The 16,566-nt window shown below is 43.3% G+C and overlaps 1 protein-coding gene across 1 annotated transcript in view; it reads right to left on the bottom strand.

Moving 5' to 3' along the window:
• Positions 1 to 16,493, bottom strand: part of ZC3HAV1 (zinc finger CCCH-type containing, antiviral 1) — a 67,049-nt gene extending 50,556 nt beyond the window's left edge. Inside the window, exon 1 of the mRNA XM_012533919.3 lies at positions 15,634 to 16,493. Coding sequence (XP_012389373.1) covers positions 15,634 to 15,941 — 308 coding nt within the window. The 5' untranslated portion in view covers positions 15,942 to 16,493. The remainder of the gene's footprint in view (positions 1 to 15,633) is intronic.
• Positions 16,494 to 16,566: the final 73 nt, after the last annotated feature.

Raw genomic sequence — 16,566 nt, 5'->3', positions numbered from 1 at the left:
TAACTGATTCACATTGTTATAAAGCAGAAACTAACACACCATTGTAAAGCAATTATACCCCCATAAAGATGTTAAAAAAAAAAAAAAGACTCCATGTTTCCACTGCAAGGGCGCGGGTTTGATCCCTGATTGGGGAACTAAGATCCTGCATGCCGCATGGCGAGGCCAAAAAAAGAAAAGAAACCGTTTCTTATGATTGGCATTGCGGAGGCAGCAGCACTCATCATGGTCAGGGCTGGATGGAGATCATGTTCAGGTTTAAGATGCAGAAGCTTCCTTCTCACTTTCTTCTGATCACTCTGTCCCAGCTCCAGGTCCCTAATATTCGCTAGGAGGATTTAGCCAGGAAATAGTGTGAAAGTCTCCCAAGGCCTCTTGCGAGTTCTCAAAGCCAGTGGTTCTCAAAGTGAGGTCCCCTGATCAGCATCACCTAGGAGGTTGTCAGAAATACAAATTCTCAGGCCCCATCCCAGACCTGCTGGGTGAGTCTCAACCTTCTAGCTCACATCAGAATCATCTAGAGGGTTTGTTAGAACACAGATTGCTGGGGCCCACCCCCAGAGTTTCTGATCAGCAGGTCTGGGGTGAGGGCTGAGAATGTGCAATTTCTAACAAGCTCCCACGTGATGCTGGTGCTGCTAGCCCAATGAGCACACTTGGAGCAAGGATGCTCAAGGCTACCTTCTCCGACAGAGAATAATGGGCTCGGCAGAAGGCTGATTCACTGCCACAGGGACTCCCCACCTCCCAGCACGGAAAAGAGCTTGCCCACAAACCATTATGAACTGCCCAGGGGAAAACAAGTGTTTGCAGAATGCTGCTTGCACTTGGAGCAGATAAACTTAAAACAGCATGAGCTGGGATAAGAGGTGATAACTTTTCAAAAAAGAGCGAAGATGACCTTGGAAGAGGCAGGAATGTCTCTCTGGAATCTCAAGCCAAAAGCCTAAAAACAAATGACTTTTCACTCTTCTCTTCCAGTCACAGAACAAAATGTTACTTTAACCCTGGCAATAAATGCTCCCCCAATCACAGAGGAAGTCTAGCCTGCAGAGTGGTTCTCAACCCTGGTTACACATAAATCAACCGGGGAGTGCTTAGAAATACCTAAGCCTGGGCCACACCCTCAGAGACTGATTTAATTTGACAGGATGTGAGACCCCAGATGATTCCCATGTGCAGTCCAGGCTGGGATTGCTGGCCAGGCCTGTCAGATGAAATTCTAAGCTGGGTTCCTGAACTAGACACTCACACGTGTGAACTCTAGCACTTCACGAGTCAGCAAACATAGGGCCAACCCTGGGCTCCACAATCAGACCAGAGGGAAGAAGATAACCTTAAGGAAAGTCTTGTTTTTTCACAGTCGTTTGTATCAAAATACCCCTTCTCTTCTCCTACTCACGTGCTCGGTTCCCCAACACCTCATGTGGGAGGGTGGACAAAATCAAAGAGCTAGTCAATTTGTACAGAAGACAGGAAATAGCTCATCATGATTCAAGCCAGGCAAAAAAGGAACCAGGATGTGTGAAAGATAAAATCTAGAGAGCACTCATCTAAAGAATAAAACGTCACCAATCAAAACCAACCCTGAAAAGTATCAGTCATGAGACTCCTATCGTCTATATGTTTGTACTTCTGAAGTTCGAGATTAAGTTGCCAGTTACTAGAGGCAGGGATGGTTCACTGAACCTGGAACCCCTAGTCAGATGGGGGAGAACCAGAGGAGACCAGCAGAGAGCACAGCAACAGGGTAAGGAACAATGTCTGGGAAGAGAAAGGGTGAAGCCGAAGAAATCGACCTGCTTCAACCACAACTGTATTACCCAGAACACATTACGCGCGAAGACGACGCCCCCTGACTGCTGATCGTGATTAGCCCCAGGTGCAGAGGGCCCCGGCCAGGCGAGGGGAATGCAGCTGGTAGGCTGCAAGACTCTGGGCTGCAGGGGGCAACAAGAGGGGACCAGGCCCGCTGAGGATGGGAGAGGTGGGGGGCTGAGGACCTGATTGTAACCTATAACTGTACCAAGAGTAAGGCAAACAATGCAGGTGCCACAATATTGTAGACAATCTCCCCAGTTTGACTTATTTCTCTGGTCTTTTTAATCAGTGGTTCTCAAACTCTGCTGCCCATTAGAACTACCCAGGGACTTTTTTAAAACCCTGATGCCCAAGTCATACCCTATACCAATTAAATCAGAATGTCCAGGGGTAGGAGTTGGGCACCAGTATTTTAAAAAGATTCCTCAAGTGATTCCAGTGTGCAGCAAAAGTTTGGGACCATGGCCCTAAGTCCACATCAGGACTGAGAAAAAGCACAGGAAGTGAAGAGAGTGAAGGGCAGGAAATGCCGCAGGAGATGCGGGATCTTAGTTCCCCGACTAGGGATCGAACCCCTGCCTCCTGTATTGGAAGCATGGAGTCCTAACCACTGGACCGCCAGGGAATTCCCACCAAAATCTTGATTAGAGACAGTAGGTCACACAAGGCTCCTCTCCTTGAACACGCCTCTTCTCCCTCTGCCACACTTCCCAACATAAATCCCTTTGTAAGTTAAGAAGAATATTAAACTAGGGAGAAAGATGAATTAACTGGTTAATGGTGTTTGAGGATTCTTTCAGTTAGAAAGGGGCCGAAGTTTCTAGAATAGCCTACTTTTGGTGACACAATAAATATTTGTTGACATAGTGGGTAGAATGTCTGAGGCTTCCTGTATGTCTTGTGGTTCTATCATATAAGAGTAAGAGACATGTCACCCTAACCTTGGAGGAATGCAACACTTTTTTCATCATTTGCTCACTCAGCACTAAAGAATGCATTTCTCGTTGACTCCCTCAAACTCTAAACACACATAAAACTTGCATTTGCAATCTTCCAGGAAGCGCATCTGCAGATACTGTTTCTGAAAGTGTGGTTCCTGAACCCCTGCAAGAGAATCCTTAGGGTGATGGTTAAACACAAATTCCAAGGCCCCCATTCATCCCTTCTGAACCAGAATTTCTGTTGTGTGATTAGGAATCCACATTTTAATAAACTCTCCCCAAGTGATTCAGATATACATCAAAGCCTGAGAAGTATTGCTGCAAAGTTGGGTACCTACTATACCACAGGGGCAACCCAAAATCGACCCATCAAGGTGTGGGAAAAAAATGTTACAACTCTTTATATTTATTTTGTATCTAAGAAAGTAAAAAATTATTGCCTGGGCTGAAAGAGGTGAAGGATTAGGGAGGATTAATTGGTTAATTTAGAAGGGGCATAAGAGAACCTTAAGGACTGATGAAAATTTTCTGCATCTTGATCATGATGATGGTTACATGGGTATATCCGTTTGTTACGACTCTTCAAAGACTCTTCAGACTGTACACTTTAAATGGGTATATTTTATTGTATGTAAATCATACCTCAAAAGTTGATTTTAAAGTTCTTTTAAAAGGTAACAAATTAATAAATATTTAATACACAAAGTAAGAGTTATACATCATACGGTTTTTAAATAAATAGATACATAATAGGAGTACATGCTGAAAATGTTCTCTAATGACAGGGGTGAGGAAGCAAAATGTTTGGAAACTACTTCCCCAGATGACCTCTCTTAACCTGAAACTCTGAATTGGTCTAAAACATTCTTTTTTTTTTTTTTTTTTTGTTTCTGGCCACCAGGCATGCGGGATGGAACCCATGCTCCCTGCAGTGGAAGCGTGGAGTCTTAACCACTGGACCGCCAGGGAAGTCGCTGGTCTGTAACATCTTAAAATCTCTTCTTAGTGGGGAAGCATTAAAAGCTCATGAATTAGGTCTCCACTTTCTTCTCTCAAACTGAGTCTAACTCTGGTGCCCCAATTTGGTTACATTCATTTCTCAATGGACTTGAAATCCTAGGTTCTTCTAGATTCTTTTACTCCTTTTCCACCACCATCTTGGGGCCCTTGTCAATTCCAAAGTAGCCTGTAGGTAAGGATCACAGACGCCAGTTTGGAAATAAATGTGATCAGGAGCAGTAATCAAATCAGAAACTTTTTATGGACGGAAAACAAATCTATACTTATTTTAAATCTTTAATTCTGCCATCTCCACATTATGTAAAAAGTAGAAAATATTTTGTTATCAGATGCCTATTTGTCACTTATTTAAGATTGTTTATCTTGATTCACAGTATCACTTATTAAGTTTCTTAGTTTAATTTTTGCAGAAGGCTGCAGAAATTGAAAGTCAAATTTGATCAAATTCAAATAAACATGAAGCAAATCTGAAAGGAGAGCACAAATTCCCAAATGATTCTTATGGGGCACACACCCCTTCGTGCTGTGACATCACAGAAAGCAGCCTGTCTCTAAGGGCATCAGCCTGACAAGGAGACTCCATGGACACAGCACGATCAGGAACAAAGGAGACGTCCAAGAAGACTCCTCCTGGGTAAATACACCCCCTCAAATGACAAGCAACATGCAAGAGTAAAAGGCAAACCTTGAACACATCTGCTAAGTGAAAGAAGCCAAACACAATGGGACAAATACTGGATGATTCCATTTAGAGGGAACACCGAGAATAGGCAAATCCATGCAGACAGAAAGAAGACTAGAGGTTGCCGGGGGCTGGGGAGAAGGAATAATGCGGAGTGCCTGTGGATGGGTGTGGGGTCTCTTTCGGGGATGATGAAAATGTCCTGGAACAAGACAGTGGTGATGGTTGCACAGCATCATGAATGTACTTATTGCCATCGAACTGTACACTTTATGATAAAAAATTAAATATAGTCAAGGTAATTATAGACAAAAATAGAGGACAGAAAAAGAAAAATGCAAACAGAAGCAACAAGTCAGAATTAGACACCACATGAGACAAACTTGAAAAACAAGCACTGGGAATTCCCTGGCGGTCCAGTGGTTAGGACTCTGCACTTTCACTGCCAAGGGCCTGGGTTCGATCCCTGGTTGGGGAAATAAGATTCCACAAGCTGCCCAGCACAGCCAAAAATAAATAAATAAATAAAACAAGCATTATGCCTGCAGCAATTTTTTTTGGATCTGTCTCCTAAAGTAAAGGAAATGAAAGCAGAAATAAACAAATGGGACCTAATTAAACTTAAAAGCTTTTGAACAGCAAAGGAAACCATCAACAAAACGAAAAGACACCTACTGCATGGGAGAAAATATTTGCAAATGATATGCCCAATAAGAAATTAATATCCAACATATATAAACAGCTCATACAACTCAACATCAAAAAAAACCAACCAAACAACTCAATAAAAAAATGGGCAGAACTGAATAGACATGTTTCCAAAGAGGAAATGCAGATGGCCAATAGGCACATGAAAAGATGTTGAACATCGCTAATCATCAGAGAAATGCAAATCAAAACCACAATGAGGGCTTCCCTGGTGGTGCAGTGGTTGAGAGTCCGCCTGCCGATGCAGGGGACACGGGTTCATGCCCCGGTCCGGGAAGATCCCACATACCGCGGAGCGGCTAGGCCCGTGAGCCATGGCCACTGAGCCTGCGCGTCCGGAGCCTGTGCTCCGCAACGGGAGAGGCCACAACAGTGAGAGGCCCGCGTACCGCAAAAAAAAAAAAAAAAACCCCCACAGTGAGATATCACCTCACACCTGACAGAATGGTTTTCAAAAAGAACACAAATAACCAATGTTGGTGTCGAAGTGGAGAAAATGGAACCCTCATACACTGTTAGTGAGAATGTACATTGGTACAGCCACTGTGGAAAACAGTATGGAGGTCTCTCAAAAAACTAAAAATAAAACTACCACATGATCCAACAATTCCACTACTGGGTATATATCTGACAAAAACAAAAACACTAATTTGAAAAGATACATGCACCCCAACCTTCACAGCAGCATTATTTACAATCGCCAAGATATGGAAGCAACCGAAGTGTCCATCAACAGATAAATGGGTAAAGAAGATGTAGAATGTATACACAATAGAATACTACTCAGCAATAAAAAAGAATGAATTTTTGCCATTTGCAGCAACATAGATGGGCTTGGAGGGCATTATGCTAAGTGAAATAATTCAGACGGAAAAGACAAATACTCTATTATATCACTTATATGTGGAGTCTAAAAAATACAACAAACTAGTGAATATAACAAAAAAGAAGCAAACTCACAGATACAGAGAACAAACCAATGGTTGCCATTGGTCGGGGGGAGAATATAGAGGTGGGGGAGTGGGAGGTACAAACTATTGGGTGTAAGACAGGCTCACGGATGTATTGTACAACACAGGGAAGACAGCCAATATTTTGTAGTAACTATAAATGGAAAATAACTTTAAAAATTGTATATAAAAACTATTTTTTAAACTTTAAACAAGCGTCATGACTTAAAAGGGCCAGAGACGGAGAATATATAAAGAATTGAACCACAGTGAGGGACCTCCCTGGTGGTCCAGTGGTTAAGACCCTGCGCTTCCACTGCAGAGAGCGCGGGTTCGATCCCTGGTCTGGGAATTAAGATCCCACGTGCCCCACAGCATGGCCAAAATAAATAAATAAATAAAAACACAATGAGGCACAATTTCACATTCCTTATATTGGTACAATTTGTAAAAGGCTGATGACATACATCAATTGGCAAGGATACGAAACACGGGAATGCTCATAATTTTCTGGTGGGAGTAAAACTTGGTACACAAACCTGGAAAACAATTTGGTATTGTCTCCTAAAGCTTAAATCTGGGCATTCTGGTACTAGATACCTAGGTAATTTTTGCACCTTTACACAAGGAAAGATGTACCAAAATACTACAGTTTGTAATAGCAAAAAAACTGAAAACAATCTATATTTTAATAACAAGAAAATTGATATATAAATTGCGTACGTTTGTACAAAAGAAAGCTATTGTTTATAAAAGAAAGAACTAGAGCAGTCCCTCTCCTAAACTTGTGGGGTTTGAGGCATGATAAAATGGAGGCCCATACACCAAATATCTAAACACTTCAAAGTAATTAGTCAAGCTAAGAAATGGTTCAATAAAATATGTTCTAATATATATATATACATATATATATATGTATGTATGTATGTATGTATGTACGTACGTATATATGTATTCTCTCTATCTATCTTAACAAACATACTTTCATAATGACCCGGAAGGCCAAGTTTGAATTAGAATGCTCAGACTCCTTTGAGCTCTATGAATAGGATGTAGTAAAATGAAGAAAGAAAGCCCCCGGGACATCCCTGGTGTTCCAGCAGTTGAGACTCCGTGCTTCCACTGCAGGGGGCGCGGGTTCGATACCTGGTCTGGAACTAAGATCCCGCATGCTGTGTGGTGCAGCCAAAAAGTTAAAAAAAAAAAAAAAAAGATGAGGAAAGGAAGACAGCCCCCACTCCCAACTCCAGCCCACCTCTTCTCTTCTCCCCCTCAGGCTCTGTCCCACATTGCCAGCACCATCATACAGAGGCAATGAACATGTCAACCTGTACATCCAAATTCCTTCCACGTGTAGGAAGACCCAGGGAAGAAGCCCACTCAGGCCCTGGAAGTAGGCTTGGGAATTCTAGGGTCCTGGGAACCCAGAGCATAGTCTAGAACAGGGGTAGGGGCCACAGATGGAGGCCACTGGTTCTAAATGAGCACGATTCCTTAACCCCAGACTCCTCAGTAAGTGAGTAGGTATACAGTTGGGCTGGAATAGGACCTGTAAAGCAGAGGGCGCAGGGCAGAAGTCCATCTTGCCCAGGCCTCAAGATGGTACAGAAACAGGGCTTTGTATATTAGAGGTGAGTCTCAGAAACATTATGCTGTGCAAACAAGAGCAAAATAAAGCAAGTATTTGCATACCTAGTATTGATGTAATTTATAGGCTTGAAAACAGGCAAAATATTCCCAAATGTTGCTTAGAAATAAACACATGGGGACTTCCCTGGTGGCGCAGTGGTTAAGAATGCACCTGCCAATGCAGGGGACGTGGGTTCGATCCCTGGACCGGGAAGATCCCACATGCCACAGAGCAACTAAGCCCGTGCGCCACAACTACTGAGCCTGCACTCTACAGCCCACACACCGCAACTACTGAGCCTGCATGCCACAACTACTTAAGCCCATGTGCCTAGAGCCCATGCTCCACAACAAGAGAAGCCACCGCAATGAGAAGCCCACGCACCGCAACGAAGAGTAGCCCCCACTCGCCACAGCTAGAGAAAGCCAGCGCGCAGCAACAAAGACCCAATGCAGACAAAAATAAATAAATAAAATTTATAAAATAAAAATAAAAGAAATAAACACATGTGTAGGGACCTCCCTGGTGGTCCAGTGGTTAAGACTCTGTGCTCCCAATGCAGGGGGTGTGGGTTGAATCCCTGGTCAGGGAACTAGATCCTGCATACCACAACTAAAAGATCCTGCATGCTGCGACCAAAATAAAGACCTCACATGCCACAACGAAAATCCCTCACGCAGCAACAAAGATCCCGTGTGCCGCAACTAAGACCCAGCACAGCCAAATAAATAAATGTTTTTAAAAATAAAATTAAAATTATAAAAGAAATAAACACATGTAGAAACATAATAAATGTGTGGGAAAAATAAATATCGAAAGCAGAACAGTGTTGTGGGATTGTAAATTGGTATGCCTATTATGGAAAACAATATAGAGTTCCTCAAAACATTAAAAATAGAACACCATATGATCCAGCAATCCCACTTCTGGGTATATATCCAAAGGAAATGAAATCAGTATCTCAAAGAAATATTTGCACTCCCAAGTTCAATGTAGCATTATTCACAATAGCCAAGATATGGAAACAACCTAAGTGTCCATCCACAGATGAATGGATAAAGAAAATGTGGTTTATATGTATAAGATGAAATATTATTCAACCATGAAAAGAAGGAAATTCTGCCATTTGTGAAATGCTTGAACCTAAAAGACATGATGCTAAGTGAAATAAGACAGACACAGAAAGATAAAACAAAACAAAACAAAACAAAAACCTGCATGATCTCACTTATACATGGAATCTAAGAAAGTCAAACACGTAGAAAAGGAGAATAGAATGGTAGTTGCCAGGGATCTGGGTGGGGGAGGGGGGAATGTTGGTCAAAGGGTACAAACTTTCAGTTATAAGATGAATAAGTTCTGGAGATCTAAGGTACAGCATGGTGACCATAGTTGATAATAAATATTGTATACCTGAAGTTTGCTAAGAGCATTGATATTAAGTGTTCTAATCATCAGGGACTTCCCTGGTAGTGCAGTAGTTAAGAATCCACCTGCCAATGCAGGGGATGTGAGTTCGATCCCTGGCCCGGGAAGATCCCACATGCTGCAGAGCAACTAAGCCCATGCTCTACAACTACTGAACCTGTGCTCTAGAGCCTACAAGCCACAACTACTGAGCCCATGTGCCACAACTACTGAAGCCCGCGCACCTAGAGCCCATGTTCCGCAACAAGAGAAGTCACCGCAGTGAGAAGCCCGCGCACCACAATGAAGAATAGCCCCCGCTTGCTGCAACTAGAGAAAGCCCGCACACAACAAAGACCCAACACATCCAAAAATAAATAAATAAATAAATTTATTTATTTTAAAAAAAGTGTTCTCACCGTCCAAAAAATGGGAGTAAATAGAGGAGGTGATAAATAGGTTAATCAGTTGATTGAGCGAATCACTTCACAATGTATACATATAACAAACTATCACATTGTACACCTTAAATATAAACAATGTTTATTAGTCAATTGTACCTAAAGCTGGTATGTTAATCTCTAGTTATCACCTCTAAAATGGGGGAGATGATCAAAGGTGAGATTTCAGGGGGTTTTAACTGTGTAATATTTTATTTCTGAAGCTGATTTGTGGGTACACAGATATTCACTGTATGTTTTATACATTCTCGTAAGACTTAAATATCACATAATAAAAACTTTAATGAGAAAATTCTTTTAAAATAAAAAAATAAGATACCATTGTATACCCTTCAGATCGGCATAAATCAAAAAAATCTGATAATACTAAGTGCTAGTTGGCTATAAAATGGGGAAACTGAGACATCAAACATGAAAATGTAAATGGGTACAACCACTTTTACTACACTGATTTGTCAGAATCCCGAAAAGTTGAAGTGGTGCAAGAACTGAACCCAGCAATTCCATTTCCTAATGATCTACCTTGGAGAAGCGCTTGCCATGAGCACCAAGAGAATGTATAGTCTTGGCAGCCTGCTTTTTTGTAACAAAAAATTAGAAATATTCTAAATGCCCATTATTGCAGGAATAGGTGCCGAACTGTGGTGTAAATCATATGGTGAAACACTATATGGCTGTTAAGATAAATAAACTAGATCCTTATAACAACATGAATAGATCTTCAAAATATAACTTTGGGTAAAAATTCTAAAACACATAAAACAATACATCTTGTATATGAATACAAATATATATGACAGGAAATTTTTAAATCATGGAAGGGCAGGACACACCCCAAAATGATGACTGAAGTTGCTTCTGGGGAAAGAGGGAAATGAGACTAGGGAAGAGAAAAAAACAATAACCTTAGGCCTGTTATGGTATTTATTTTATTTTAAAATAAAAAAAGCAAAAATAGAAATGTAAATATTTATTCTGGGAGGTGAATTATAAGCTTATTATACTATATATTCTTTTATATAGTATAGCTTTCATTATATACTCAGAATATATATACTCTGATGCTTTTTGTACTACTCTTTGCATTTTTTTTTATTTGTTTTTTTGCGGTACGCGGGCCTCTCACTGTTGTGGCGTCTCCCGTTGCGGAGCACAGGCTCCGGACGCACAGGCTCAGCGGCCATGGCTCACCGGCTTAGCCGCTCCGCTGCATGTGGGATCTTCCCAGACCGGGGCACGAACCCGTGTCCCCTGCATCGGCAGGCGGACTCTCAATCACTGCACCACCAGGGAAGCCCTACTCTTTGCATTTTTTTGGTTGGTTTTTTTTTTTTTTTTTCAATTTATGAAATTGTCAATTAGTTTTCTTCCTATCTACCCACCCCCACCCAAAGTTTCAGTTATGCAAATGAAAAAGGCATACAAACAGGAAAAAACCCAGAGGAAACACCCACATTAGCAGAAACCACAAAGCTAGTTGCCAGGGACAGCCTGCTCTAAACAGTTAAACAGAAATCAGGCTTGCAAAACAATATCTTGACCTTGAATTAATGAAAGATCACACTTCATAGAGCTACTTGACGACACCAGTAGCTAAGTTAAGAAGTCATGCAGATCTCGGTTCAACACTAACTTTGCCAGCTATCAGCTATGTGACTTTCGGTAAAATTCTAAACAGCTCTAGGCCTGAGTTACCTTACATTAAGATGGGGCTTAGGGACTTCCCTGGTGGTCCAGTGGTTAAGAATCCGCCTTCCAGGCTTCCCTGGTGGCGCAGTGGTTGAGAGTCCGCCTGCCGATGCAGGGGACACGGGTTCATGCCCTGGTCCGGGAGGATTCCACATGCCACGGAGTGGCTGGGCCCGTGAGCCTGCGCGTCCGGAGCGTGTGCTCCGCAACGGAAGAGGCCACAGCAGTGAGAGGCCCACGTACCGCAAAAAAAAAAAAAAAGAATCCGCCTTCCAATGCAGGGGACGGGGACATGGGTTAGATCTCTGGTCAGGGAACTAAGATCCCACATGCCGCAGGGCAACTAAGCCCACGAGCTGCAACTACTGAGCCCACGCATGCTTTAGAGCCATCACGCCACAACTAGAGAGAAGCCCACGAGCTGCAACAAAGAGCCCACATGCCTCAATTGAGACCCGAGGCAGCCAAATAAATTAATTAAATAAATAAATATTTAAAAAAAAAAAAAAAAGATGGGACTTACAACACCTACTTCAGGAATCATAGTAGAGATGAACTTGGATACCATCTCTAAAGTGCTTATCATAGTACTTGGTAGACAGTTATTTGTTCAACAAATGGTAGTTATTATTTGTGCCAGAACTGGGATTAGAACTCCATGTGTGGGCGTATATTTCAGCAAAGCAAATAGAAATACCCAAAATGATGGACCAAAACTAATTATCCAATAGTGAAGCAAGCCCTGCTGTCAACTAAAATGTATAGTTAAAAGCAATATCAGAGAGACTTCCCTGGTGGTACAGTGGTTAAGAATCCACCTGCCAATGCAGGGGACACGGGTTCAAGCCCTGGTCCGGGAAGATCCCACATGTCGGGGAGCAACTAAGCCCGTGCACCACAACTACTGAGCCTGTGCTCTAAAGCCCGCGAGCCACAACTACTGAGCCTGTGTGCCACAGCTACTGAAGACCGTGCGCCTAGAGCCCGAGCTCCGCAACAAGAGAAGCCACCGCAACGAGAAGCCCACGCACCGCAATGAAGAGTAGCCCCTGCTCCCGCAACTAGAGAAGGCCCACGCGCATCAACAAAGACCCAAAACAGCCAAAAATTTAAAAAATAAAAGCAACATAAGAGAAAAGACTGGAACAGCAGAACTGATAGGAGAAAGCCCATCTATAAATAATAGTACTACAGAGGAAAATGTAGAAGTCCAGCAAAAGGCAAGCTATCCTATGCAAACAGAGAACAGTTACCAAACTGAATGGTAACCTCAACATGGGTATCAACTGGTCAACAGCGCCCACCAACCTATAATCCACAAAGAAAGCCCTTAGACTCCCACGTGTCAAGTATTAGAAGATGAGGATTTATAAGTTGCTAAGAAAGGGAAAATATTTTAAAATATACCTGGGAAAAAAATATATTTTCTAGGCTTTTAGGCAAAAGAAAAAGAATTCTCCCAAGGGTCCTTATTATGAGGACATAATGTACATTAATGGATTAAAAATTTGTAATTCCCAAACTCAAAAGTTATATAAAAAGATTTTAAAAATAAGACTGGACCCATACATTTAAGAAATAAGAATTTAACACTCAACTAAAAAAAAAAGGTAATAATAACTTTAATGAATTCTCCAGAGAATCCACCCAAACTTGCATAGACCATATTATTCATATAGAATATATTATTCCTCTTTTAAAATATAAAAAAGTGCAGGTTAACTACCCAGCTTATGAGCTTAAAATGGTTTTGAGTTGCAAACAACAACAACAAATTAATAACAACAATAATAAAACTAAAGTTTCTAAACCTACTGCATGTAACAAATTAAAAGTTTCTAAATATATTAAATATATAACATATTGAAACCATTATGAACTATGACTGTGTAGGTTTTTTTCCCTGAAAATGAAAGTCCAAGTATAGGGCAATCAGAGAAATTTGAACACTAACTGGATAGTATGTGATATTAAAATTATAATCATAGGGACTTCCCTGGTGGCACAGTGGTTAAGAATCTGCCTGCCAATGCAGGCAGCATGGGTCTGGGAAGATCCCACATGCCGCAGAGCAACTAAGCCTGTATGCCACAACTACTGAGCCTGTGCTCTAGAGCCTGTGAGCCACAACTACTGAGCCCTCACGCCACAACTACTGAAGCCCACGCACCTAGAGCCGGTGCTCCGCAACAGAGACGCTACTGCAATGAGAAGCCCACGCACCGCAACAAAGAGTAGCTCCCGCTTGCCACAACTAGAGAAAGCCCATGCACAGCAACAAAGACCCAACGCAGCCAAAAATAAATAAATGAATAAATAAATTTATAAAAAGAAAATATAATCGTAAAAAAAAGTGATCATTGTACTGTGGTTATACTAATAAAATAGAGTCTTTAATCTTTGGAGCTACTAAAGTATTTACAAAGCAAATAATCTCTGGCATTTGGTTTAAAATAACACGTTTGAGATGGGGACAGGGATGGGGAGGGGAGAATAAATGAACCAAGACTGGCCTTACTGTACTTTGAAAACTGTTGAACCGATGGGCACATAGGGGTTCATCATTCTCTTTTCTTTACTTTAGTGTATGTTGAAAATATTCATAGTAAAAAATTAAAAGATAAGAAGCCTATGTATTTAAAACTAACAGCCAACACTAACTGAAGAATTTTTCACAACAGAAATGATAACAAAGTCTTCCATCTCCATTGTTATTTGGAAGAGTGTTAGAATGTTCCTTCCTTTTTTCTGTTCTCTACCCTCTTTTCCTCCTTCCTGATTTTATTTGCCGACTTAGATGACTCCCATACACATAACTTCCTGCAACTCAGAAATAGACTTTCAAATTGTTGCCTCACGACATAATAAATATTTATTTTTAATAACAATGGGGCATATTTTTAAAATTTTAGTTTTGCTCTAAACAAATTTTTTAAAAAAATTATCTCATCTACCACATCCACTTAAAACATCTGTCTTTTGTATGTTTTATCAGACAGGTATTGCGAGTGAGTAATCTAAAGTTTTTCGCTCATAAGCGCATGCTGGAAAGTTTGATGACCACCATTTTGGACACTAAGACACCACTTAAAGTTTTTAAGGATGGAGGAAGTGTGACAAGTACTATATCAAGAAAAATAATTTAGCAAAAGTACATACGGATAGGAAAGATGGGGAGAAAGACCATGGTCAGAGAAAATCATTCATTAATTCAACAAGGCATTCATTTAGAAGTGAGATGCGAAGTAGGAACCAGACAGGGAAGGGACGGGATTGGTCAATAAAAGAACTTGGTGTTTTAAGGTATTATGAAGGAGGAAGAAGAGTTTGGGGGTTGGGGGGGAGTGTCACAGACCCTGCGCTGGGGGAAAGAAGATGAGTTCGACAAAGCCTGGCAGGATATTCAGGTGTAGATGCTCCTCAGACCCCTGGAGATGAAGAACCTAGAGTCAGTAGGAAGGCCGGGGCAGCGGATGCACACAAGGAAGCCATCTTTATAGATGTGACGACTAAACCCAAGGAAGTGAGGGCTCTCGGGGAGAGACCTGGAATACAGGTACATCAAAAGGCTTAACTGAAACCTTGGGGCACACCTATATGCAGGAAGCAAAAAAAGGACAAGTGGGAACACAGAAGCAGCTGCCTGGGAGATAAGGCACACTGTTTCAAAGTGGTCCCAAAGGTAGGCGGTCAGCGGTGCAGGCCACCGCGGGGCCCACGGGAAAGGAGTTCTGGAAGAGGGCCCATCATTGGTAACCTTGAATAGAACCATTCTGGTCTTGGTGGTGCGGGCTAGAGTCAGATATCAGAAAAGTGATAATGAGGGGAAAGGAGGCGCTTGGAAAGGAAGGCCAAGCAGAGACCCGCAGCTCGCAGCGATGGAGACATATCCCGGGATCGAGTCGGCTGGGGGGCTGGGAAGACCACACAATACCTAGGGGGTAAGGTAGCAGAGAGGGGAAGACTCAAGATTCCAGAGAATGGAGGCATTTTCTTTCGTTCCCAAACCTGCATCCAAATTGTCTAGGCCCTGGCTTGCCCAAAAGTACTTTATCCTTATGGAGGTGGGGAGTTAATCGTAGTCTTCACCGGGGCAGTAGCGCGCTAGCCATATTCGAAGGAAGGTCTGAAGGCGCTGGAGGGAAGGGAACCTTCGAGAGCAGAAGCGCGGGCCCAGCAAGAAGGGAAGCAGAGGAGTGAGCAGCTGGAGGAAGAGTCATCGGGTGCGAGGTCCCCGCGAGGGCGCGCCCCTCACGGAGCAGCAGCCGCGACAGTCCTCCCACACCGGGACCGGGGAGACGCCCCTCCCTCCCAGGGCACTCACCGCTCCGACTGCGAATAGTGGCACCGGCCCAGCAGGTTGAGCTTGCAGAGGTGCAGGTTTCCGCAGGGTTTGTTGCAGAACTTGCGACGGCAGACCCGGGCTCGAGTGGTGGCCACCACGGACCGGATGACCCCGTCCTTGCCGCCAGTCTCCAACACCACGAAGCGGTCGGGCCCGGCCTCTTCCAGCACCTCGCAGAGCTGCGCCTCGGAGAGCTGCACCTCGTCGAGCAGCGCTTCCAACGCCATGCGGCCCCCCTGGGCGCACAGGATTTTGGTGATGAAGCTGCATACCCCCGGGTCAGCCATGGCGCGCTGTACTGGCCTGGCCGCGGCGCGGGACTCTGCTCCAGGGAGAATCGAAACTTAAAGAGTCCCGGGGGCGGGCGCGGGTTGGGCGCGCCCGGGGCGAGGGAGCGTGCGCTCTCCGCCGCCGCTCGCAGAGACCAGCGGTTTCGGTTTCCCAGTAAACGGAAAACCGCTGGTCTTTGGGTCGAGAGGCCAAATCTCACCGTCCTGTGTCAGATTTAAAGTCAATCGCGACGGTAACCTAGTGGAAAGAGGGTGAACAAGCGCGGGCTAATCTGCCGGCGACGCGGCGACCACCGGACGGCTCCTCGAGGGTCAGGTTCCCCAGCTGGGCACCGAGAGGCTTCTCCGGAAAGAAGCGAAACTAAAAACTGATCTCGGGGCTCTGGTGCAGTTTTTATAAACCAGCCAAAGTGACGAATGACGCGAGTCTTGGGAGCTTTCTTGAGGAGTGCTAGGTTCTCTACCCCACCCATTCCCGGAAAGAACAGACCCAAGTGAGCGCTTGCTCCGAGCCCGGCGCCCTGCCTCCGGTATTAGTGAATCTTACAACTCCACGAGTTAGATACTGTCATCTCACTCTACTTGAGGAAGTAATCTGAGTAAACACAGCCTACAAGCTGGA

The sequence above is a fragment of the Orcinus orca genome, chromosome 9 (genome assembly GCF_937001465.1).
Source record: "Orcinus orca chromosome 9, mOrcOrc1.1, whole genome shotgun sequence".
Lineage (NCBI taxonomy): Eukaryota > Metazoa > Chordata > Mammalia > Artiodactyla > Delphinidae > Orcinus > Orcinus orca.
Note: the sequence above shows the minus strand (reverse complement) of the source record. Positions and strands in the feature narration are given on the sequence as shown.